The following is a 23,910-nucleotide window of genomic DNA, read 5'->3' on the forward strand; positions in this document are numbered from 1 at the left end:
CTCCAACGGCCTCTCATTTCTCCTCAATGTACTAGGTCCTTTTGGACAACAAGAGTGAGCATTGTCCCTGATCATCAGGCCAGGCCAGTGACTACATACTCCTTAACATGCAAATGAAACCCCACTGATGACACCACTTCTGGCTCGATTTTTGTGGCAGCCATGGGCAACACAAGTCCTTCTGCATCCTCCAGAAGGCAGAGCCTATGGTTACTGCTGGTAGACCAGATGACCCTCCAGGACAGAGCCCCAAATCCTTCTTGTCTCAGTGCTATCCTGAGGATCCCAAGCCCTCAGTGAACACAATAATAATTTGTTTCCACTGAAAGAGGGAGATACGGGTCAAACTGTTTGCCATCTCTAATCCTCAAGATGATTAAAATCTGTCTTCTCTTGTTATGTTCTTTTGGTGTTCTGAACAGAGAATTTCTTTCGTTTATTTTTTCCAAATTGTTCTCCCTCCGTCTCCCATAAGGACAAGCCTGTGTCCTATGTCTGCCGCTCCCATTCAGCAGCCACTCTTGCTGACGCCCAGGTTTCTCTCCATGGCTTGCAGAGAGAGGATGTGACCACGCAGTTTGGCCAGATGAACCTGAGCCGGCAGTCCTCGGGGGAGACTCCTGAGCCCCCAGCCGGCCCTGTCTACACACCGTCCCTCCTGCCGCAGCCCACCCAGCAGCCAAGCTACGTCATCGCTTCCACAGGCCAGCAGCTCCCAACGGGGAGCTTCTCGGGCTCTGGCCCTCCCATCTCCCAGCAAGTCCTCCAGCCCCCTCCCTCGCCCCAGGGATTTGTGCAACAGCCTCCACCCACACAGGTAAGTGTGCTTTTTCTCACACCTGTGACCCAGAGCTGGTTGCTGGTGCATCTTGACCTCTGTTTCCATGTAGAACATCACCAGCTCAACTCATCTCGCTCTTCTGGTCCATACTGATATTCCCAGCCTACAGGACCCGGTCTGTCACAATCATCAGTTGTGTGAAGTCTTGGGGGCTCAGAAAGTAAGTTTAATGACACAGACCCGTGTCCCTGGTACCAGGGGAAGTGGCCCATTTTCCAGACTGCTGGTGCAGAGGCCATGGGAGAGCATTGCCCTCCAGCAGGATGTCAGCTCACTGGGGTGATTGCCCAGGGAGGGAAAGCCTCAGGGAAGGAAGGGGAAGGCCAGCTCCTGGGGGACTTTCATCTCTCTTGCTGCTGCTCTGGAAATGTGTTGTTTCCTTTCTTATCCATTCATAAGCATTTCCTGGAGCTTTTCTGGGGCTCCTCTCTGAATATAAAGGAGGAAGCTAAGCCCCATCCACTGTCCTCTCCACTCCCCTGGGGAGCGGGGCTCCTGCACATGCTCACAGGTAGCCATTAATCATATTTAATTGACTTGAGCATGTAAGACACCACAGATCACTGATTTTTACTGTCTTCTCAAAGACTGATGATGTGTTACTCTTCACCACCAAACATCTCTGGGGCTCTGCTGGGTATCCCTTGCAGAATATTGCAAGTGATTACTGTCAAGATGTAAAATGCACAGAAGCGTTTTCTGGTCCATTTTCAAGGCATGCATATCCCAAGCAAATTCCATCCTAATTATGAAATATTGCATTGGATGAGCTGTTTAAAGTACAGCGTCACCTTCGTATCATTTGTGGTGTGGCACTGCCTTAACATCTTGAATAAATTATTTTCTTTTCCAGCCATGCAAAATCCTCCACCATGAAATGATTTTCACCCAGTTGTTCATTTTATTTTGAGTGATAATTAATAGTCCATCTTTAGTTGCTTTCTCTGTAATGTAGTAGTGTTGCTGGTAGGGTTTAAGGTGATGTTAAAAATAATTTCAAGTTACAGGAGAAAGGGCCTCATTGATATATTAATTATTTTACTAATAAATGTTTACTTTAATTATCAGGGAAAAATATTTTAACTCTTTTAGCCTAAATAGCATCTAAGTGTCACCCTTTTCTGATGTCAAAGAGAAGAGTTGGCAGAATATTTAATTGAAGACATTTTTTAAAAAATGCCCTTCCTTGATTGAAGGAATTTCAATAATTAGTGCACTACAAGAGCAAAGACAACTCAGAGCTTTGGTGTGTCTGCAACAGAAATGCTTTCATTCCCTCTCCAACAGATTTAAAAATAGAAAGAGGGACGGAAGAAAAAAAGAAAGGGAAACAGATTCTCATGAGCAGTCTGGACATCTGTGAACTTCTTTGTAAAAGAACCACAGATAAAGGTATAGGATATAACCCACAGTGATTGTCAATTTAGTAAACATTTTAAAACTCAGTTACTCAATTATGTATAGTGTTGAAAAGAACACTTGAGATACAGTCCATGGGCATATATGGAAATATGTTATGTTTATGCAGAAAATGACCTATTTAATAACCTTAAAGATCAGTCTTGTCTGATTTGGGTGAATGCTTTCTGAACGCCCACTGGAAGGGTGAAGCAAAAATGTATGGACAAGTCAAAGAGGGAAAATAAAATAGCCATAAAATTCACAGTTCTCAAACAGGTGGCTCCTAATGTTATTCTAAGCAGATAATCCTTGCAGGCTGTGTACTGGCACATCTCTGCTTACACTTTAAAGAAGCTGATAGAAGAAAAGTCAGAGACCTGTAAATAAAAAAAGTAATTTATTAATAAGAAAACAGGGCTTCCCTGGTGGTGCAGTGGCTAAGAATCCACCTGCCAGTGCAGGGGACACAGGTTCGAGCCCTGGTCCAAGAAGATCCCACATGATGGGGAGCAACTAAGCCTGGGCACCGCAACTACTGAGCCTGCGCTCTAGAGCCTGTGAGCCACAACCACTGAAGCCCGCACGCCTAGAGCCCATGCTCAACAAGAGAAGCCACCACGATGAGAAGCCCGCGCACCACAAGGAAGAGTAGCCCCCGCTCGCCACAACTAGAGAAAGCCCACGTGCAGCAACGAAGACCTATCGCAGCCCAAAATAAATAAATAAATTTCTAAAAAGTAAGAAAACAGCCTTAATATAAATGACCCGAGGCAGGCAAGGAAGTCTTTCCAGGTCAGGAGACATTTGATTTGAATCTTATTGGAAGTAATTAGAGTATTTTCAATCATTCTTAGTCATTAGAAAGTGACAGAAGGTGACATGAACAATATTTTTAACATATGTCCCTTTTAAAACAACATCCATTTTTTGGGATACCAGCTATGTGCCAATCACTCTGAAAAGTGCTTTGCTGGGCCTGCCCATGTTTCATGATTTCATCCTCTGATTCTTTTAGGCTGGAGATCAGCAGATTTCATGACCTCCCTGTGTTTCCATTAGCAAAACAATTCAAGTTAATGATCATATTTAAAACTACCGTAAAAATGTGTTGTTGTTGTAGATGACTGTTTCGTTCACTCTTGTTTCATTTAAAAAGCACAAAATTCAGCACCTTAAGACAATCACCATTGTATTGTTCACAGCCAGGTCGGCAATTTGAGCAGGACTTGGCAGCGATGGCTTGCCTCTGCACCACATGTGGCTTGACTGGGCCTGGAAGATCCCAGGTGGCCTGACTGACATGCTGCAGTGTTGGGGTCTTGGCTGGGCTGCCTCTGTTCTCCACACGGCCTCTTTCTCCAGCTGGGTAGCCTGGACTTATCCTGGTGGCTGGGTTCTCTCCTGAAGGAGTGGAAGCTGCAAGTCTTCTTAAGGATCAGGCTTACAAGTCTCAGAAGTCATCATTTCTGTCTCATGGCATTGGTCAAAGCAAGACAGAGCCAGCTCAGATTCATGGCTTTCGGGTGTAGATTTCACCTTTTCACGGGAGGAGTAATGCACACACACACATGGAGGCATGGTGGCCGTCTCTGCAACCTACTGTACTCACATTATGTCATAAGATGACAATATTTTACGTTTCAAAATGTTACTCCATTTACAGCTCTCATTTCTTGCCATTGTTCCCTTTCTTCCGCAGATGCCTGTATATTATTATCCACCTGGTCAGTACCCTACCTCAACCACGCAGCAGTACCGGCCCATAGCCTCTGTTCAGTTCAGTGCTCCGAGGGGCCAGCAGATGCCACAGACAGCACAGCAAGCAGGTACTTGGAATCCGTTTCCCATTTTCTCCTCCAACCCAGTTATTTTGCACATAAATCTCTCAGCTGTCCTCTCTGGATGAGTATCCAAGCTTGGCAATTTAAATCAGCTCATTTCCCTTCCGCAGAGAAGATAAAGGAGCATTTGATTAACTCCGTGTGGAAAAGTGACAGGTCCAAGGAGGAGAAGCCCATGTCACGCCAGCATCCCTAGCATCCCCAACATTCCTAGCATGCATGTGAAACGCGGTCTCCGTAAATGACCTGAGGATCCTCTTAGTTTTTCTGAAAGCAGAGAGCCAGCTACATCCCTATCTTCCTAGTTCATACTTTTTCCCCCCTTTTCAACCTAAAGAGACTTCTCCCCTGTTCCTAAGACTAGGGCACCACATTAGGTTGTTTCTGTAGCATCCTAGAAAGCAGCGTTTTGAGAAGAAGGCCACTGACACTGCAGCCTGTGTCCCGATGGAACTCAGACCCTGGCTTATGGTCTGGAGGGCCACAGCCTCCTGCGGCAGCCACTGTGCAGTGGGAAGGGGGGCCGAGGCACTGTCCGAGAGTGAGTAGCAGGTCTCACAGTGAACCGGTCTCTTTCCCTACTGTGTCACACTCCCGATGGGATGCCGCGACCCCGACGGCAGCAGGAAGCCGGCAGGCCTCAGTGACCTGTGCTAGGGAGACATTTGTGTCCTTTCTGCTGCCCACACGGCAGAGAAAACTGCTGATGGTCCTGCTGAAGACCGCCTGGCTGGGGCACCCTGCCTTCCGTGAGTAGGGCAGCATGTTAGAGCCCACACTCCCATCTGCCACCCAATTTCTGCACTGGATGTATGTATGTGCATCTGTAATGTGTACAGTATGCCTGTGTGATATCTACAGGAAATGGACAGTTTTTATACGTTATGACAAAAAGCACCATCCTTGCCAAGGATGAATACCAATCCCCACTAGAATACTCATGCTGATGCTGTTGGCATTTTGTCACCTTGGAGGGGTCATTTAATTCCTCCGTGTTGGGGATAGCTGTATATTCTTTAGTTCATCTCATGGCTTAAAGTCTGGGGGAGAAGAAGGAGACACATATAGCAGCCAACCAGACTATGTCTTATTTTCAACACTGTATCAGTTTGGGGAAGAATCTATTTTGACCTCTGAATTGGCTTTACACTTTTACAGTAATGAGAGCACTAAAGGATTTCTAATTATTAGTTACTTTAAGACAAGCATTTGGCCATATTTTCTCTGACTGTTGGAAAATGGTATTATCGCTATCATTCTGGTGGTAACTGTGCTATCAATTTAGATATAGACTCTAATGACGTGTTGTTTGCATTCTTGAACCGTCTTTTTTTTTTTTTCCTGCTCATGTTATCAAAGAGTTAATTTATAATCTTCTAGCTGTTGGTCCAGAGGCTATAGCAAAGTTTTCCTTTTGGTTGCCACTGCCTTTAGAAGAAGAAAGATGCCAATATCTAATTATAATGATTTTTTAAAAATTTAGTTTAGTGCCACTGTTTGAGAGTTTTCTGAAGGATATTTCAGTCTTGTGTTAGGGTATAGTTCACGTACAGGAATGCAGGTCCAGACGTGCGGGATCCCACTATCCTGTGAACTCTGGGTCTGTGTGAGGTGCTGAGAAAGTTGGATGAATATGTTAACTGGGCAACAGAATAAGGTTTAGAACAAGCCTCGGGCTCCCCACTGATTCTTCCCCGCTACCTTCACTGATGCATGTCAACCCAAGGGAGAATCCACGTGACCTTTCTTACTCTTTTTAAAACACTGTAGGGGAATTTGGGGATGCAGAAACCACCCTCCCCATCTTGGGGAGACCTAACTGGTGGCTTTTGAGACAACCCAGTGGCTCTGACTTGTCCCATGCCCCACATCACCAGGGAACTGCCACCCCGAGGCAAGTTAATGACACGTAATTAGAAGAAAGCATTCTAAGTCAGTATCTTGCTCAAAATAGCAGCCGGTGCTTCAGGTGTCAAGGAAGTGAGTGGCAGCTAATGTGCCTGTGAGGGTGGGGAGCTGAGAAATACAAAATGATACATGCACAGTATCTTCCCTGAGAGTGATGACATCAGCATACACATGTAGACCCTTGTGCTCCTAGTGTGGTGGCCATCACAGCTGACATCAGGCCTAAAATCCCCCTGTGGTTTCCACCTCTGCTGAATTTACTGAGTGTTTGGGAAGGCAGATCGTGTCCCCACATCTCACTGAGAATCACCTCTGCCAATAAAATCCAAGGAACACAGCTTGGCGATGGCTCTGTGACGGTAGAAGGGGGCTCTGGGCCCTACAGCTGGGAAGCTTTTCACTGAGCTTAGTGACACCATCAGCAACTTCCCAAAGGGACATACATAGAGGAGTTATCTGGGGGAACAACTCCATGTCCATGGACTATCTCATAGAGGAAAGAGCCTCTTAAGCCTGTGTGTTAACCAATGTATCATAATGACATAAACATACTTACTAGTTTTGCCTTTATTTCCTGGCATGGATGATCCTATAGAACTTAACATGCTGTAACTAAACCAGCATGTTACAGAGGTAGATAACATTTAATTAACTATTCAAGTACACAGGGTGGCTTAATAGCAGAACACATTGAGAGCCTGGACTTTTGTCTCCCAGCTTCCATGGGCTTCCATGTTATTTTGCAGAGCTGGTCAGTAACAAACGGCAGAGAGCAGCTGAGACATTTGTGCACAAATCACACATTGGGAAGGAAAAAAATAGCGTTCCTTTTACATCATGACTCCAACTCCAAATTCCCTTTTCAGTTTGACTTAAAAGTGTGCTCTCTCTCTCTCTCTTTCTCTCTCTCTCTACATATATATGTATATAGCTTCATTCTTTGTTCTCCAAGATCTTGGACATGTCCAAAAAACAACAAAAATGAACTTGTAAAGTCCCATATACTTTCCTAAATGGGCATTTGGGAATGAATAAATCCTAATTTTGGTGTTAGAATAATACTGGTTTCATAAAATAAATTAGGAAGTGTTTCCTCTTCTTTTATTTTTTGTGTGAAATTGTGTAAAATTGGTGCTAAATCTTCTTTAAATGTTTGGTAGAATTCTCCAGTGAAACTGTCTGGGTCTGGGGATTTGCAGAAGCAGAAATTTTTTTACTTTTTATTTGAAGATAATGTGTGCAGCTTTTTAAATATGAATTCATTATGGTTATAAGACTATTCAGATTATCCATTTCATCTTTGCTGAGTTTTGGTAGTTTGTGGTCATTGAGGAATTGGCCCACTTCTTCTAAGTTGTTGAGTTTATGAGTATAAAGTTGTCAGTAGTATTCCTCTATTATCCTTTTAATAGATACAGGATATGTTGTGATATCCTGTTCTATCTTGATATTGGTAATTTTAAATTTTCTTTTATTTTCATAAATCTTGCTATATTTATCAATTTTTATTGATCTTTGCAAAGAGCTACCTCTTTGTTTCACTGATTTTTTCTATTGTTTCATTGTTTCAATTTTATTGATTTCTCCTCTTGTCTTTATTATTTTCTCCCTTCTGCTCATTTTAGTTTTATTTTGCTCTACTTTTTGTAGTTTTGTGAGGTAGGAAGTTAGATTATTGAGTTAAGACCTTTTCTCTTTTCTAATATAAGAATTTTGTGCTTTGTTTCCTTCTCAGCCCTGCTTTAGCTGTGTCCCACATATTTGTATATGCCATATTTTGATACATGTTTATATATTTTTTCTTTTATTTGAGATTTTTCTCTTTGACCGGTGGATTTTTTAGAGGTATGTTGTTTAATGTGCAAGTGTTTGGAGATTTTCCTGTTGTATTTCTATTATTGATTCTAGGCTGATTCCATTATTCTCAGAAAACATACTCTGTATGATTTCAATTCTTATAAAATTGTTGCAGTTGGTTTTATGGCCCAGGATATGGTCTATCTTGGTGAATGTTCCTTTGAGCACTTGAAAAAAATGGGTATTCCGCTGTTGTTAGGTGGAATGTTCTATACATGTCAATCAAATCCTGTTAGTTTATTTTGCTGTTAAGATCATCTGTAATTTTGCTGATTTCCTGTTTACTCATTCTGGCAGTTGCTGAGAGGTGGATATTCGTGACTCAAACTATAAGACTTCCTAAAGTCCTGAAATGAATCTCAAGATAAAGGTTGCCCCCGTATCCCTGAAGTCCAAGGATCAAGGGGAGACTGTAGCTATTTGGAGCATATTGGTTCCTTTCCCAAATAAACAAGAAATGCTTCATTCCCTAAAAGAAGCTAGAAACATTCCATAGAAGTGGTCTGGAAGGTAAAAGCCCTCTGACCAGTGAAGTTTGGGTAAGGTCTTCCTATAAGCTGCTGTCCTGTCTCTCACATGCCAGGCTTTCAGCCCTGTTGCTTAACGGCAGTAATACTACTTTAGGTTTGGGTAGAAAAATCATGTAAGTGACTGTTTACAACAGACAGTCCAACAGTTTTGCTTTCCTAATAGAGCAGATGTTTCTGTATTCTTGAATATAATGAAAATAGAACAACAGGAAGAGAACATGGATGGCTTCAGAGCAGAGCAGGAAGGGGGGAAAACATGAAACTTGCATGAGCCTTATATTAGATTATAACTGCAGTAGATCATTTGATGTAGATTCTGAAAACTGTGGGGATGCCTCTCACCTCTGCTTTTCTAAAATCCCATTCCTCTCCCACCTTCCCCCACTCCCAACCATCTGCCGAATGATTCATTTTTGGTAAAAACCAATTTCATAGAGCGTTTTCCAGGACAATGTTTTACTTTTCAAATCATAGTTTAAAAGGAAGCCATGAAAAGGAAATCTTAAAAATGCATCGTATTGCAAAACTCCATGCAGCTTTTGTGGGGTTCTGCACGCCTATTTACTTCTGCTCTGCTCAGTTCTCTGGATTGGGTCCATGAGGCTCCAACCTGCCTGGTGATGGTAGAGTTGGAATGTCTTACAGGAGGCAGTGGTGGAGGTCTTCAGAAGTTTTTGAACTTTACTCACTCTTTTCACTTGTATTTAAGATAAACCTCACTTGGACTTTCTCTTACGCTCTGCTCGTCAGCCATCATGATATTTAAATAGTGGAAATAGAAATGGAAGGTAAACACTCAGTTTTGCTAAATGAGGAAACTGAGGAAGGTCAGCCTCCTACCCGATGTGAAGTCTTTCTCATCAGAGCCAGAAAGGGGACTTCTGCTACTTCAGTCTTTACAGATTTAGTAACAGATGCAGCTCTCAGACACTCAGCAGGGTTATTCAGGCTGACTGAGTCTGACTTGTGAGATTTTGCCCTTGACTATATGAACTCAGAACCAACTAGCACGTGCAGGTGGTAAGGAGGGCACATGAACAGGAGTAAAAATAACATCCAGATAACTCGGAGCAGTGTTATCATCCCTCCCCATTCATAGGAGAAAAACTGGAGCTTCCCCACCTCTTAGGGCATCATCTCTCCCTGCCCTGAAAGAGAAGCTGGAAGTAAACCTTGCAGCAGGCCTCTTAGTGTCCAGTTAATCAGAGTGAAGAATGATGGATGCAGATAAAGAAGGTTGCAATTTATTTAAAATATATGTAAATAAAATTTATACAAGAAGAATGGTGAGGGCAGAGGAAACCAGGTGAGGGAGTAGAGATCCTGTTTGTTTTATTTTGCTAACTAATGACAGGATAACAGTAGAATCCAGGAATCTGTTGGGGACACTCTGACCTTTGGGATATAGATTTCATTGATCCAAACCTCCATTCTATCTAGGAAGAAAACCATTTATATGTAGAAAGTTCTTCAGTGAAGAAGGTAGAATTCAAGGGGGTCAGCCTGTCAGAAATACAAATGATATAATAGGCCATTCGATTTTTCTGTTCTTCTCCAGAACAAAAATCCAAAATATCTTCTACTCTTTAGTTAGAGCAATTCAACTCCCTGTAGCTCCTTCCACACACAAATCAACTCTAGGTCTCTGAAGATTCCTTAACTAGATTTTGTAAATGCAATGTCTGCCCCCTCATCCGTTTTGGACATTTGGGGGAGGGTGACTGTAGACAGTGTGCCTCCAACTTTCAGGTATATACATAGCACCTAGGATCCTGTTCACATGTGTATTTTGATGCAGTAGTTCTGGGTGACTCCTGAGATTCTGCATTTCGAGCACACTCCTAGGTGATGCTGATATTACTGCTCTACCATCTTGCGAGCAATGTAGTAGATGGTACATTTTTAACCACAGCTATCTTGTAGACCAGCTACTGACAAGAGAAAGGACCTACCGAGATTCACTCTTTGATTCAACATTATTTATATCTCAGGCATAAATCTAATACTTCATGGTCAGCATATATGATCTTATGAATTATAGCTAGTGAGTATTTAGAATAAACAGGTTAAAGCTTACAGATGCAAATCTTGAGATAGAAGATAAATAGAGCATGATTCTACTACATAGCAGGTACTCAGAGGTGCTGAAAGAATGAATGATATGTGTGCCTATTTTATGGAGCATGTGCTTATGAGTGAGAGAGCAGAGAATGTGGGAAAGTTTAAAACGTTAAATGAAAACCTGTCAGCCCTCGAATTTAAATATCAAAAAGAGCAAATTAATTAAATGTTATGAAATCAAGTAAAAGACAGCCTAACCAACCAATCCATGTTAACAAACGAATATACACATTTTTTTCAAAGATCAAACACCCAAGGACTATGTCACAGATCCACATTCAGGGATATAGTATGTTTGGATTTTCATATGTTTAGCAATTTGGGAATTTCTATACATTTAAAGTAATGAGGAGCTTCCCTGGTGGTGCAGTGGTTAAGAATCCGCCTGCCAATGCAGGGGACGCAGGTTCAAGCCCTTGTCCGGGAAGATCCCACATGCCACGGAGCAACTAAGCCCATGTGGCACAACTACTGAGCCTGCGCTCTAGAGCCCTCGATCCACAACTACTGAGCCTGCGTGCCACAACTACTGAAGCCCGCACACCTAGAGCCCACACTCCGCAACGAGAGAAGCCACCACAATGAGAAGCCCGCGCACTGCAACGAAGAGTAGCACCCGCTCACCGCTACTAGAGGAAGACCCAACGCAGCCAAAAAAATAATAAAGTAATGATACTTCCATCAAAACTCATTTTATGTGACTAGTTTTTTTGTTTGTTTGTTTGGTTTTCTTTCTTTTTTTTTTTTTTTTTTTTGGCTGCATTGGGTCTTCACTGCCGCGCGCAGGCTTTCTCTAGTTGCGGCGAGCGGGGACTACTCTTCGTTGCGGTGCGTGGGCTTCTCATTGCTGTGGCTTACCTTGTTGTGGAGCTCGGGCCCTAGCTTTCCTTTAATCATTTTAGTTGCCTTCTGAATGCACAATGATGGAATGGATTGGGTGGCATTCCTGGCAGGAAGATAGAATTATCTGTGTCCCGTGTATATTTGAAAAAGGACAAAAGCCTCTGTTCCTGATAGGAAAAGCAACGTCTTAGCTTTTTATTTCTTTTAGGAGTAATATTTTTTGTTGCAATAGAATGTTGTTCATATTAACAGCTCCTAGTGAGAAAGAGGATTGCTGCCTCTTCACTGTTGCTCTGAAACACATTTGGGATGGGGCAGAATGTACCTTAATGGAGTCTATAAATTTATCTAATCAGTGCAGTTGAGTAAACTTGACAGTGAATTCTGTATTTTTAGCCTGACTTATTAAGCAGTCATTGTCAATGTAATTGAGAGGGATTTTATCTTCAAAAACCTTTTCTCTGTCTTTGTTCTTAGGATGATATTCTTCACCTTGACTTCTTTCCCTCTTAGGATTGGCTCAGATGAGGAGAGGGAGCATTAGAGATCAGAGATAAAGAAAGAATGTGGTACACCAGTGTGACCAATAAGAGATGTTCATTTATAGACAGTGGGATCTCCTCTTTTTATCTTAAAGTACCTTCCCAAATTTGATGATTTTTTTTAAAAGAACTATTTGCCTAATTACCCTGCATATAATTTCCATACATTTTAATATTTTAAATCCCATTAGTCTCTATTTTTTTTAGTTTGAGAAAGAATATATAACTGATAATCACTCAGAGAAGCGATGCAAAATTTTTTACACTTGACAACTCTAAGGAAGTGATTGCACTTTGGATGTCTGCATTATTATGTTCCTAAAAGCAGAGGGGGTAAATTATCAAAGAGTTACAGGAGGATTTAATTGTCTGATTTCTGTTAACATCAGTGGAAGTCACATGGATAAATCCTTGCGGAACACGCTGTCCTGAAAATATTGGTCTGGAAAAGGTTTCTATGGAAATGTTCATGTGTTTCTTTCATTAATTGGTCTAATTATTCCATTTACAGAAATGGGAATGAGAAGTATTAAGCTGAGATTATGAGAAAGGTTAACACTGTTAGGAGCATTAATAGGAATTATGCTATTTTTAGGTCTGAAAATCTTACAGGTTCCCAAAACAATATAGATGGCCAGGTCCCTCTGTCTCCTAGGAGGTTATGGTAAAAGAATTTATTCAACGTGTTTGAAATCGTTAGTTTAACACTTTGCATTTTATATACCTTTGGTGTTAATATACTCATTTGTTATGTAGTTAAGCGCTACGGGATGGTTAGGATTTCTGCTTTTCTGTAAAGATAGGAAGTAAGACAGATCATAGCATTATCTGTTTTCTTTTTTCTTTTTTTAAAAATCTGTTTCCTTTGTCTTATGCAACAGAAAGTGGAAAGCATAGCTTGTAAGGTGGCAAGAAAAGCATACAAATACATGTGTTTTTGAAAACTCTTAACATCTTTCCTAAGAGAGATATAATTGTCCTAAGAGAGAATCTGAATGCATTAGAAAAATCCAAAGAACCCAAACTGCTTGTTCCAAAGTGTCAGTTACCTGATGGTTTAACCAAAGTAAATTAAGAGAAGTTAAGATGTTTTGTGCCATGTGTAGTCTTGACCCTCCCTTTTTGTTCTGCTCTTTTTATGTCTTGTGAATTTGTTGCCAACAATTTCTGCCGTCAGCTGTCACCTAGATCTATGGATGACCTCATTTTTCAGCCCCACTTTTCTTTAGAAACATTTTTTTAATTCCTCAAGGTCTCTATTTCCTCCCCATCCCCAAATCTGTGTTCTTATTTTATTTTCTATCTTTAATTCTTATTAACTCTACACAGTTTCCCTCCTTCTCTCTCTCCCTCTCTCGTTTGTTTTCCTTTTTCTTTCTCCTTATATTAACTAAGATTTTCCCTCCAAACTCTGGGTGCTTGGTACCTTTCATCTCATGTGTTCATTGTCTGCATTTTCCCCTTTATTTTTTTTTAAAGTCTTCATTGAATTTGCTACAATATTGCTTCTGCTTTATGTTTTGGTTTTTTGGCCACCAGGCATGTGGGATCTTACCTCCTCCACCAGGGACTGAACCTGCACCCCCAGCATTGGGAGGCGAAGTCTTAACCACTGGACCGCCAGGGAAGTCCCTTCCACTTTATTTTAATTTATCAGTCTCATTTCTTTCCACCCTACACATCCCTCTCCATTAAGAGATAGGACACTGCATTCTTTCAGAGACATTCACAATCTAGCATTCAAATGATTAAGAAGAATGTTCTAGATTTTCCCAACCTTCTGGAAGCAGAGCATGGAAAGTACTACGCTATTTTTTGTCCCCGTTGCTGTCCCTAAAGCCAGCATCAAGTTAGCCCTCAGGGTTTGACTCCACTTAGAAATCTGTGGTGATAAAACAGTGAAGAGCATCTTGAATTATGTTATTTTTATCTTGCTTCCCAGATTCCAAGCTGCCATGGTATCTACAAAAAAAATGATTAGGCTGGTATTTAAATTTGTCATTTCCAAGGGGTTTACTATTGCTTAAAATTATTGATTTTTTTTTCTAACTTTGAATTGAAAACAGTGTGCAGATCACTAAATTCAAAGGACACTACCTCCAAGTAAGTAGCCGTGAAATATGTTCCTTTCTTTTTTCCACTGTCTTCAGATGTGACCATTTTCTGTAGGGACACCAATATCAATTCAGCCAAGCCAATCAGCATGGATGTACTTTATTCACGACATCCTAGTTTGCCTCTTCCCTGGACCAGCAGCGCAAGAACAAAATTTTAATCACCCCCTCCAGCTCTGAAATGCCACTGGCCCTTCTGTCCAAACGATGGCATATGAACATGATAGTTCTGGGTCTAGACAGCAACCCAGGAAGGCTGCAGGATTGTAGGAGCCTCGAAAGTTAATATAATTCTCAAAGAAGCACAGTGGCTCCCATACCATCTTTAAAGCAGGTGGAGGTCGCATGCTTACATGTAGGGTCACTAGTTCAGTTGTTACAGCCTGATTCCATGGCAGAGGCATTTTTGCACAGCTGTTCATTGGAAGAGCAACATGCAATAGGCTTCATACTCATGTTCTTGTTCAGATCCCTGAAGAGGCCACAGCCCCACTGTGTGGTTTCATCCAGGTGCACTTCACAGTTGTCAGCCCATCTTCCCTGGCTGTAGCCAGGATTTTGATGCCCTTCCAGGACCGCCACCAATCCCTAATTGCCCACTGACATCTTCTCCCTGATTCCCACACCATTTCCTTGAAGGCACCTAGAGACTCATTAAAATTTCATTTTTAACGTTTTCTCAGATGCTCTTACTCTGTCATTTTTTGTTTTTGTTTTTGAAGTAGGTCCAACACCATTGCACTTTTTATGAGCCATTGTGGGTCATAACTGTTTGAGAACAAAAAATAAATGGCAGAAAGAGGAGTTAGAATAGAGCCCCCAAAATGCAAGATACTGCAATGGAGTACACATTTCGAGGCATTGTAAGAAAACGCAGTAGGCTATGTCAAACTAGCTCCAAGTGGGTTTGTGTGTATTTCTTTCCCAAGGAAAACAGTTTATAGATAAATGTCACTCTAAGTACTCATCTTTGCATGGATGGTGTTAACCAGACTGGGGGGTATTACATGATAGAGGTCAGAGGGCTTGAGATAATCTTTAGTGAATTTTGATGAACACCTTGATTTCCCCAGTTGAGACCACCTAGATCTATTTTGGAGGAAAGGCTCAGTTTTTACTGGGGAGATGAGTCAAAGAGAACAATCCAAGGCCAAAAAAAAAAGAGAGTAAATCTCCTGCCTAGCTGAAAATTGTGGCAATTTTCAGTCCTAATGTAGTAATTTTTGTCATTTTATTTAGAATATGAAACTTTTTATAAGTTGTGAAAACAACACAGTACTTACAGGGAAGGAATTTTTTTTTAATTTATTTATTTTTGGCTGCATTGGGTCTCCGTTGTTGCACGTGGGCTTTCTCTAGTTGCAGTGAGTGGGGGCTACTCTTCGTTGACGTGGGCAGGCTTCTCATTGCTGTGGCTTCTCTTGTTGCGGAGCACGGGCTCTAGGCGTGTGGGCTTCAGTAGTTGTGTCGCATGGGCTTAGTTGCTCCGCGGTATGTGGGATCTTCCCGGACCAGGGCTCGAACCCATGTCTCCTGCATTGGCAGGCAGACTCTTAACCACTGCGCCACCAGGGAAGCCCAGAATTTTTTGAAAGACACAAAAACTCCATGCTAACAGAACAATGATTTTTTTGCCTTTTTTTTTCTGCGTTTGAGCTTATATATATGCATGTTATAGGCACATAATCATAGATCATGCCACTTTCTTATTAATACAACGTTTTTATTTATTGAAAACACCTTATTATTTTATACAGGCATGTAAACTGATTCTCATAACAGTTCTGAACACTATATTTCTATGCAAAACTGTATTTGCAGGTGACATGCATGTTTAAATAAAAAAATTCAAGACAGTCTACAAAACAGCTACTAGAACTAATAAGTGAGTTTAACAATGTTGCAGAATACAAGGACACAATATAGGAATTAATTGTATTTGTATATACTGGCAGCAAACAAATGGAAAATTTTAAAATGTAATTGTAATAAAATGTGGCATAATTTTAATAGCAATAATGAATCACCCTGCTCCCAACCTTGTAGGTCCAACCTTGTCTCATTCATTCAGGACTACTTAGGAGAACCCCAAACACTCGGAAATATCTCGCACAGTAACAGCAGTTTACAACGTGGAATGTTTCCCAGAGCAGCCCTTGCACTCCTGGTTTCCTGTTTAATAAGAAAGTACACGTGGTGGCAGAACAAAAGCTTTCAAATCTTTCATTTATCTATCTTCTTTAACGTCCATATCCCAGGACTGTTTCATAACAGACTGTTGTTATTGGCTTCGCTTGTTCTCTCCCCAAACAGGGAAGACTCCACAGAAAGTTCAGGGTATTTCTCTGCCTTCTGTCAGGCACTCATGTCTTTTTAATTTCCCATTGTTAAAGCGACAAAATTCAAGGAGCTCATACTCTTTGGGTTGGAGTCTACCTCAAGAGTCTCTGGGAATGTGCCACACGGAGGAGAAGGTTTCCTTGGCAACAGGAATGTGGGGGAAAAAACATGGAAACATTTGCTCCCTCCCTCCTTCCCTGGGGCTCCTCAGCACTGCTGTTTGTCAGGCATAAAAACTACACTTGTCCTCGCTGTCAATTCATTTAGCCATTGACCCCACTACCAACCACTTGCTCTGTTTTCCCATTCATGAAAATAGCTCATCTGTGAAATGGACACTGTTTCATTATTGCCTTTAGCTGGTCTTTTCTAGACATCCAAATAGAGAAAGGGAAATTGGGTTTTTAAGAAGTGTGTGTGTGTGTATGAATGTGATTGTCCAAATAAACTGAATTTAAATGACTGAGTGGTAGCACTTATTTTTACATTTATTTTCAGTTCTGAAATTTGCATAATAGGCATTTTCCAAACTCTGGCAGGATGTAATGGCATATCTGGTGACTACTGTGAAAATTAATGTATTAATTTGGCAGAACTTAATGACATACTTTCTAGGTATGCTTCTAAATAAGCCCCCAAGAGCTCAAAATGTTTTTCTCCCCCTCTTAAAAATGGCAAGACAAATATAGGCATGTGAATTTACAGATAGGTGAATCTAGGAAGTCCGATTCCAGGGACATGATTCAGCAAGTATGGGAATCAGCTGATGTGATTTTCAGTCCTAAGCTCTCACTATGCCACAGGAAATCAATAAACCTGTATCAGTCTGGATGCAAAACTCAACCTCTTCCTAACCCACTTCATCCCTCTTATCTGCATTTTTTCCTTCCTCAGAACAATGATAGAGAATATGCATATATAGTTGTTGATTTCTAAATCATTCTGCTGCTGAGTTTGTCAGCTATTGAAGGATACTTAGTGTGCTGTAGGCTTTTGCTTCTTTTTCCGGGTAATTGAACCACCTGTTCAACTTGGAACTTAAGGAATTTAAGAGTTTGCCAAGAGATTTAGTGTCTCTTATTCAGAAACAAGTCTTCAGCGCAAGTAGCAAAAATAAGAGCGCTAGTATGTGTGCGTGCGTGTGTGTGTGTGTGTGTGTGTGTGTGTGTGTGTGTGTGATAAAGAACTGGCATTTATTCCTCACCCCTCTGGAGGCTGGAAGTCCAAGGTCAGGTTGTTGGCAGGTTGGTTTCTTCCGAAGCCTCTCTCCTTGCAGAAATCTGTCCATTCTTTCTAAAGTGAAGAATTGAAAAAAGATACTAAGTGCAGAAAATCAGTGTGTTTTGCCAAAGAGTTCTTATAATGCTGTCAACAAGCACTAGCACGTTGGATTGTTTCACCCACCACTGGCTAAAATTAACCAGAACAAAAACAGGGATCCTGTGTTGCTTCCCATTTTGAGTTACTCTAATGTTGCAGTAACTACCTTATCCCTTCAGGACCTAGATGGCATATATTAAACATCACATTGTACCTGTGTGTGTTTATAAATGGAGATTTAAAACCTAAAAGGGCATGCCAGGTTTATTCAGGAGGCTGTGAAACAGAGTAAAAAGACACCAAAAGCTTTCTTTTTCTTTTCCCCCCTTTGTTGTTGTTTGTTGTTGGTTTGTGGTGACAGCAACTGACTATAAATTATGTGAGTCAGTAATTCCAGCTCTCAGCATCCCGCCAGCTCTCTTCCTGTTCCAGCTCACACTGGTGGCCCTGAGGGTCCGCAGGATTGTCGGGAAGAGTGGCTACTTGAATCCTGTAAATTTGCCTGGTGGTGACAGCCAGCACTTGTACAATGACACCTGCCATCTGGCTCTTTCTGCTAGATTTGCAGCAGAAGCCTCTGTAGGGTGGAGGGGATGTGAGAGTCTCCAGGCAAACCAGAACCTCTGTGAAATCACTGCAGATGGCTTTATTTTGGGAACTAACAGGTGTGGAAGTCGAAGCAGGAAGTAGAAAAATAAATCAGCTGGGAGTTTGATGTCTGCTGGTCTTCAAGGGGCTTGAGATAAATTTCATTGATTTATTAGGACAATATTATGTACCTGGAAAAATTTGGAAGCAATTTGAAACTTTAAAGACCCCATCACGGAACTGTGGCTACTATACTCATCTTCAGGAAAGGTGGTGATGTGATAGAAATTTGCCATTGGAAAAATGCACTTTCATCACTCCTAAATCACTGTTTCTCAAGAGATGTTCCATCGGCATTAGGCTGGGGAGGGGAGCTTATAAAAAATGCAGATAACTGGATTTTCCTGAATTGTTGACGGCTAGGCACCACCTCTCCCCAAGGAGTACTCTCTTTTTGTAGGGAAGGTGCATTTCTTCAGTCTCTTTAAAAGCTTTTTTTGATTTTAACTAAGTGCAATTTATTCTAATGCTCACACAGATCAGCTTTTCCAAACTGCATTCTCAAGCAACTAATGTGCCATTAATCTTTTTTTCTTCTTAACATCTTTATTGGAGTATAATTGCTTTACAATGCTGCATTAGTTTCTGCTGTATAACAAAGTGAGTCAGCTATATGTACACATATATCCCCATATCCCCTCCCTCTTCTGTCTCCCTCCCACCCTCCCTATCCCACCCCTCTAGGTGGTCACAAAGCACCGAGCTGATCTCCCTGTGCTATGTGGCTGCTTCCCACTAGCTGTTTTACGTTTGGTAGTGTATATATGTCAATGCTACTCTCTCACTTCATCCCAGCTTACCCTTCCCCCTCCCCGTGTCCTCAAGTCTGTTCTCTACGTCTGTGTCTTTATTCCTGTCCTGCCCCTAGGTTCTTCAGAACCTTTTTTTTTTTTAGATTCCATATATATGTATTAGCATATGGTATTTGTCTTTCTCTTCCTGACTTACTTCACTCTATATGACAGACTCTAGGTCCATCCACCTCACTACAAATAACTCAGTTTCGTTTCTTTTTATGGCTGAGTAATATTCCATTGTGTATATGTGCCACATCTTCTTTATCCATTCATCTGTCGATGGACATTTAGGTTGTTTCCATGTCCTTGTGCCATTAATCTTTAAGAACCACTGCCCTAAAGCTAATCTACTTTGAGAATTCCTCTGATGTTTATTTCCTTCTCTATGTTCTAAAGAATCCTTATGGGCAGGAATACCATCGGGTTCAAATTGGCGGCAAATTTCCATCCACATCTCCAAGGATGTCTTCGTTGTCAAGAATACTGTCGGATGCAGCAAATGTTTGCTTTTTCTGTATTTCGGGATGTGTTCGGAGGTGATTAAGATGAAGAGGTGGCAGAGTGGTTAGGGTAGGCAAAGGTACATGAAAAATGTGACCAGCAGTTTTTGACTGCTTATCAGGCAAAGCTACTTATAAACGACTCACGTGACCTCTGTGCCTTCATGGGTGTTTCCTCTCTATATAGTAACAGGATACAGTTATACAGCCACCGGTCACAGGAGCCCAGGGACTTGCTATTGGAGAAAACTTCCTCCTGTATCACCTCCTCCTCTCTGTGCCTTGATGCCCATGGAGCTGTCCCATTGAGTCTGTCAGCAAAGTTGGCGTTCTAGTCTGTTTCTAAAGAGCATATTTTAATCTTCTCTGAGGGAAAACTTGTCTGAGTGGCATTAAGAACCAATGTGATTTTTTTATTATTAAATGGTGGAAAGTGGGAGCTGAAATACCGTGGATTTCCAGCATGTGGAGACCGGAGAGATTAGCACGAATGCTAATCAGTAGAGCTAACACTACTGATATCACCAGTGATGTGAATGACCCAAACGTTTGTCCAGGTGGATCACGAGTTCTGCTTGTACAGGTTTAATTTCCAGGTGGTTTTGTAATCAGGCATTTATTTATTCAGCAAATGTTTACTGAGCCCCTGATAGGACCAGGCAGGAATCCAGTGATATTTGGAGACACGGACCTGGTGTCATCTCACACTGAGGCCATTTGCACCACCCACCCACGCATCTTCTCAAATCTGTTGTGATTTTACAACCTGGTTAAATAACAAAGAGCTTCCTCCAGACACAGAGCCCTCAACATCAAAATCAAAAACTATGATACCTGCACACACACAGAGACACACTCACATACCACACACACACACATATGGAATAGATCATTATTCTTACACATTAAACTTACACATAATTTTTTTTCCAAAATCAGTTGTTATTCCTTCACATATGTTTTAAACTAAAATTACAGAGAATCAACTATATGCCAGTATAAAATAAAAATGAAAATAAATGAATAAATAAAATTACAGAGATACTCTGTCATGGAAAATATTCTTATTTGTGTTGATAGCCAAGGTAGACTATCCTTTGAACACTGTAAAAAATGATATTTGTGATGCTAATAAGGAGATGCTGATACTCTCAGTGTTTACTTATTTACTCTTTCACATTCAGTGTTGGCAACAGGCCCTGCCTATGTGTACATATGTGATACTATTCACATGTGATACACAGGGGAGATACTATTCGGTTATTAGTATATTTGAACCCTCAGTCTGAGACTTTTAGCTCCTCATATATGTTCTCTCATCATAATATCTACTTACTTCTGATAAAGAATAGATTCATGAAGGCTGAAGGGCTGGGGAAAGAAAGCATCCTTGACCTCTTACTGCCAGTTGAGACCAATCGTGTCAATATAAACCTCACATAGCAGGCACACAATCAATCTTTTTTGAATGAATGAACGGATGGCAACATTTTCTAAAACAATAAGACCAAATGTTGAAGATGGTTCTAAGTGTCTAATTTAACCCCAATTTAAAGACCTGCATATGTTGAGGTTTTGTGAAGTCTTAATTCAGCATTGTATTGATGGCCAGAAGTTCAGAACCAGAATTGGCCTCTGGAGCCAAGAAAACTATAAAGCAGCATCATTTCCCAGGATCACTTGGTTCTAGTGAGGAGGGGTCATTTCCCCTCTGTCCCTCAGTGACTTCTTTTACTAAATGTTATAGATTCTAACGCTTAGACAGACCAGGTTCTCTGAAATATCTTTGAAATAGCCACTGGAGAAGTGAATCAGAGGCCTCAGTAGCAGACACAAATATAGAGCCAAACAATTAGATGTGGTAGAGAAAAACCCCAGGGACATAGTTCTAAGGTTAGTGGTGCTGTATGTCTTTTTAAGGCTGTGATTACACAGCTAGGGGTGGGGAAACCTATCAAAAGTTCTCTAATATAATTAACTGACATACTTTGGTTATATTAACATCCCAGTGATTCTGATTGAGTTCTCCCACTTGCGTCATTCCTGCCCCATGTAACCAGGATCTTAGTGGAAGGTGGGATGCTGGCATAGCCTCAGGACAACTCATCAGAGAGTCAGCACCATAGTGTGACTTGAAATCCCGTGGAGGAAATCCTGCCCAGCACCACTGGTTGTACATCTGATAAAGTTCTTTAAAAGTCTTGATGTACGTGTAGCATCCACCTGCCTCTCATTGACGTGCCACGTGAAGGGTGAGGAGGTGGGTAATGGCTGCCTCCCCCCACCATGCTTTTCCATCTGTGAAGGGAGAGAGCTATTTCTTAATCCCATGGAACCATGTGGAGCTTGTCCAATCACCAGAATGGTAACCCAGCAGTTCTAACCTGGCAATCACAAGTCCTTTAGGGATCACCCTAAAATCTAATACATTTTACAGAAGTGAATATAGCATATTGATCTTGAGTTTGAAGTCATAACTGACATCAGTGGAAATGTAGAGGCCTAGGTAGGGGCTACCCCCAGTCCAAGTATAGAAATCATGTGCTAAGTAGTATCCTTTCCAAATCTTTCATCACCTTCTAATATTTGTGGAAACATTCAGAAATTGTTCATCAACAGTAAAATTTTGTCAATGACTATTGTGTAGTCCAAATAGGATTTTCAGAAGGGGTTAAATTGCTACTGATGACTAAAATAAAAAGGTACATTTTTTAAAAAATTAACTTGTTTTAGGCAATTAAATGTTAGTGTCTATTCTTGTCCCATGAAAGACTATGGTGAACCTTTTAACCTTTATTGGTAAGCTAAAAAAAATAAGGTTGATGAAAAAGAATAGTTTCAATCCCCGTGAAACCTCTTAGGCATACTTGTCAAGAAAAATTAGAGCTGTTTTACATGCATATTTTTGCATGATAAATAAGAGCATTTTTAGGAATATTTATTTTTAATATTGTGGCTTTGATTTTAAAAGCTGACGCTTGCACTAGAAATGTAACAGTTGTAACCTGCGTACAGTGGTGTGGCAACAGATTCTAGCAGTTTTTTTCCTCCATGTATTCTGTTTTGTTTTCTATTCCAGGGCTGATATACACTCCCAGTTTTCTAGGTTAAATGTGGTTCTTTCGGTGCTTTCCTCCATGCATCCTTTGGGGAGGTAGCAAAGCAGGCCACAGTGGGTAGAAGTCAAGAACTGATCTCAGAAAGTGTCACACCTTCATCCCTAATTCCAGGTGACTGTCTCAAGCACAGACAGTTTTCTTTGGTCACGAAAGAGGTCAGTAGGAGCACAGAACTACTGGGCAAAAAAGGGACCTTAGATAACATTTGGGGTGGGGGGGCTTTAGTTTTCTGTTTGCATATACATGCATTTTGGTTTTCTAAATGGTTGCAGAGAGACAAATGTAAGTCTACCACTTTTACTAAAATATTACAGTTCTCTTATTTGTATGTGAAAGATCAAAATCCATATACATATATACATAGTTACAGAGTCTAGAGTGGATTTTTTTAACTACTTATTGAGTTATGGCAAGGAGTTTAACACTCATTATTTCCAAAACCGCTTCACTTCTCAGGATCTGAAGTAATTCTCTTTGTTCTATTGGCTGAATACAAAGCCACAGCATCAGAATTAAAATCATGAGAAATGCATTATTGTCTCATGTATGTACTATTGGTGAAGGGCAAGGAAAGTTCTGCTTAGGTGAGTTAAAAAAAAGAAAAGAAAAGAAAATTATCCTTTTAAGCCATTGAACTAAAATTTTGGATAGAAATTTTGCAGAAGTAATTTCACTTTCTCACCTGACAAAACAGTATACACTGAACATAGCATTGTTCTCACCCTAAATATCCCAAGACTACACTTCTTTTTGCTGATTTTTGTCTGTCAAAATGTCAAATTCTGAGCAGGATTGCCTCGGCCCCAGTTTTTTTTCTTCTCCTCTGACTTGGGTTGAGAGAGTGGTAACAAGGCTTGTTAGAGACATGTCTGAGATTGATTCTGAGTGATAGCTAAGAGCTTAGCTAAGAACAAAAAGCCTGGGGTTTAGTACAGAAATGCTGTAACAAGTAGTTAACTGGGTCCACTCTTTTGCCCTGGGTCCTTCCATTTACTGCCTAAGTGAAGCATCAGTGCACTGAAAATCAATCACCAGTCCTTCTCGTTAGTTAGGCATAGCTGGGATGCAATTTTGCATGCTTTCTAGACAAGGAACAAAGCTCAGCCATTCCAAGAAACAGAGGTGACATGAAAATGGAAATGAAAGTAAAGTGCTTTCAATGCTTATTCAATTAATTGAGTGTTAAGT

At 41.0% G+C, this 23,910-nt stretch overlaps 1 protein-coding gene across 15 annotated transcripts in view; it reads left to right on the forward strand.

Moving 5' to 3' along the window:
* ARPP21 (cAMP regulated phosphoprotein 21) overlaps positions 1 to 23,910 on the forward strand; it is a 116,103-nt gene that overhangs the window by 55,773 nt on the left and 36,420 nt on the right. For all 15 annotated transcript variants that reach the window (XM_060109398.1, XM_060109399.1, XM_060109404.1 and 12 more), the window contains 2 exons: positions 557 to 817; positions 3,942 to 4,068. In XM_060109398.1, the coding sequence (XP_059965381.1) occupies positions 557 to 817; positions 3,942 to 4,068 (388 nt within the window). The remainder of the gene's footprint in view (positions 1 to 556; positions 818 to 3,941; positions 4,069 to 23,910) is intronic.

The sequence above is a fragment of the Mesoplodon densirostris genome, chromosome 10 (genome assembly GCF_025265405.1).
Source record: "Mesoplodon densirostris isolate mMesDen1 chromosome 10, mMesDen1 primary haplotype, whole genome shotgun sequence".
In the NCBI taxonomy this organism is placed as follows: domain Eukaryota; kingdom Metazoa; phylum Chordata; class Mammalia; order Artiodactyla; family Ziphiidae; genus Mesoplodon; species Mesoplodon densirostris.